General features: G+C 43.1%; 1 protein-coding gene across 1 annotated transcript; it reads right to left on the reverse strand.

Annotated features, from left to right (window-relative positions):
• Positions 1–58: 58 nt before the first annotated feature.
• On the reverse strand, positions 59–1,678 carry LOC130507805 (uncharacterized; the record flags this gene model as incomplete). Its single annotated transcript, XM_057002453.1, has 3 exons — positions 782–1,678; positions 464–670; positions 59–361 (listed from the first exon to the last, which is right to left on the reverse strand). Coding segments are annotated over exons 1-3 (1,407 nt in total), but the record flags the coding sequence as incomplete, so codon positions are not given.
• Between the last annotated feature and the right edge of the window lie 543 nt (positions 1,679–2,221).

Consider the following 2,221-nt stretch of genomic DNA (forward strand, 5'->3'; position numbering starts at 1 on the left):
GGCTAATCAAGTTGTTAGATGTTCATGATTAAGTTTAGCCATCTAAATATAAACTTACATCAGTAGAAATGACAGATGACCGGTTAGCAAAGTTGATTGCTTTTCCTATTATGTCTGTGGAATCGTCAATTGTTTGTGTTCCCGCATTAACCACTTTTGGCCGGGGAGGCACCGAGTCGACAGTAGCAACCGCCGGTGTAGGAGTGAACTTACTAATTTGATCTGAGAGGGTTTTAATAGCACGGGCTTTATCTTGTACCATTCCAAAAACCTCGTTGATGTTGACAAGGATGGTTTCAGTGAAGCCATTAGATGATTCCTGGATGGTTGATATGCTGCCATGTAAGAGCTGGAAGTCGTCCTTCAGTTATTCCCTCACAATGGAGGCCAACAAATCTGTGTCCAGCCCATCTTGTGCCTGATAAGATGTCCCGGCCTTCGATTTTGCTATCTTGCGGTTTACAATTTCAGCTTTTGACTCTTCACGCATCTTTATAACATCCTGTATTGTTGCCCCACCAACAAAACAGTCATTGCTGAAACCATAGCGCTGCTCTATTAACCCCACCATATTAGACACGCTACCGTCGTCTTCATCGTCTGACCATTGATAAACTTCAGGTACTGTTATCTCTCCATTTGCATCAAGCAGTATGGACTCGACAATAGCCTGCGACGGTGAAAGTGGTTTTATAATCAGTCTATCACTCTGCCTAAGAATAATCTGGTAGTGGTATACTTATAATCACTCAAAAACAGAGAAACATGTATACATAAGTACCTTCCCGGCAGCATCTGTGTCGCGGGCGTGACCAGGGCTGATATTTCTCCTCTCCCCTTTCTCCATCTCTAACGTATTATCATCACCACCGGTTTCGCCGTCCGAACCAGATGAACTTCCATCTTGCACAACTTCGGTTAGCGCGGGCACGCATTCCACAATGACAAGCTGCAGGGCTAAAACAAATCCCTTCAAAGCAATCGTGTTCTGAAGCAATGACACTTCCTTTCTCTCCTTGATGCTGCTAATTAACATCTCGAATGAGACCCTCCCCCATGGGTGTGCTAGAAATGTATCCAAATCCTTTATCATCTCGGCGTACTCTACCGAAATACGCGGTGCGTGTGTCGTTGGGAGAATCACAGCAGAGACTAAGGCGAGATATGCATACTTAAGCCTGATGTCTCGATCTACAACCGTCTTCTTCGCCAACATCTTCACAACAGATGAGACTGGGACCTCTCTGAGGGATCTAAAGAGTTCACCCCAATATGGTTTATCTTCCATGAAATTTCTTGACTTCTTTTTGCCCCGTTTTGGGAATTTGCTGCAGTTGAGACCCGTTACCATAGCAAACTCTCGGATTGAAAACCTAATTGGTTTTCCGGCAAAAAGGAACCAAGCCTCATGTTTCTTAAACACTTTAAGCTGTCTGGAGAGTATATATCTCCCAAACCTCCCGGAGAAACTTGGTTTGTCGGCGATCTCTATCAATCGCCCGAATGGAGAACTTCTGATGTGGTCGACTTCCGCTGGATCGAGGGCATTAAGAATTTCCCTGATTGCGCCTGCTTTATGGTAAGGAGTAACCCTAACGCCGGCGGGTTCTTCCCCGACTGCGAAAAGCCGTTCCGGCAGTCGGCACGGTGGCCTCCGTGTTCCATCCGGTTTTTCCATCGAGAGTTTTGGTTGAACAGAAATATTTTTTTCTTTATCAACGCGGTTTAGATAATAGAATTACCGGAGGGGGGGGATGAAAGCTTTTGGTTTTTGAAAACTGTGATCTGACCACCAGTAACTGCACAGTTCTTCTGACAACTTCGATATGTGAGACAAAAGATTTTGCCGTATTGTATTAGAAGATTCAGTGTCCGTTATGTACAGATTTTGCTTCTAGGGGTAGCAGTGTAAAAGAACTTGGTGAACAGTTGTGTCTTTTCCGCGTTTTGGTACTTTGCCAATATCGCACAAGTGTGTTGGTAGAGCTTCAAATTTCCCATTTTTTTTTTACTAAGTGAAAAAGTTCGATTAAATAGGGAATACAAAGTTCAACTATCTGTTATCCAACTTTTGTTTGTGTCCATGACCCAGCTCTACTGTTACCAGACTAGCAATCTCATGTATATCTACCGAACTTACACTCATTTAAATTAAAAATAGAACTAGGATATTACCCGCGCTTTAAAAAGCACGAAATTATTTTTAATAAATTTACTAAAA

This window comes from Raphanus sativus, unplaced genomic scaffold, assembly GCF_000801105.2.
Source record: "Raphanus sativus cultivar WK10039 unplaced genomic scaffold, ASM80110v3 Scaffold5955, whole genome shotgun sequence".
Taxonomy (NCBI): Eukaryota; Viridiplantae; Streptophyta; class Magnoliopsida; order Brassicales; family Brassicaceae; genus Raphanus; species Raphanus sativus.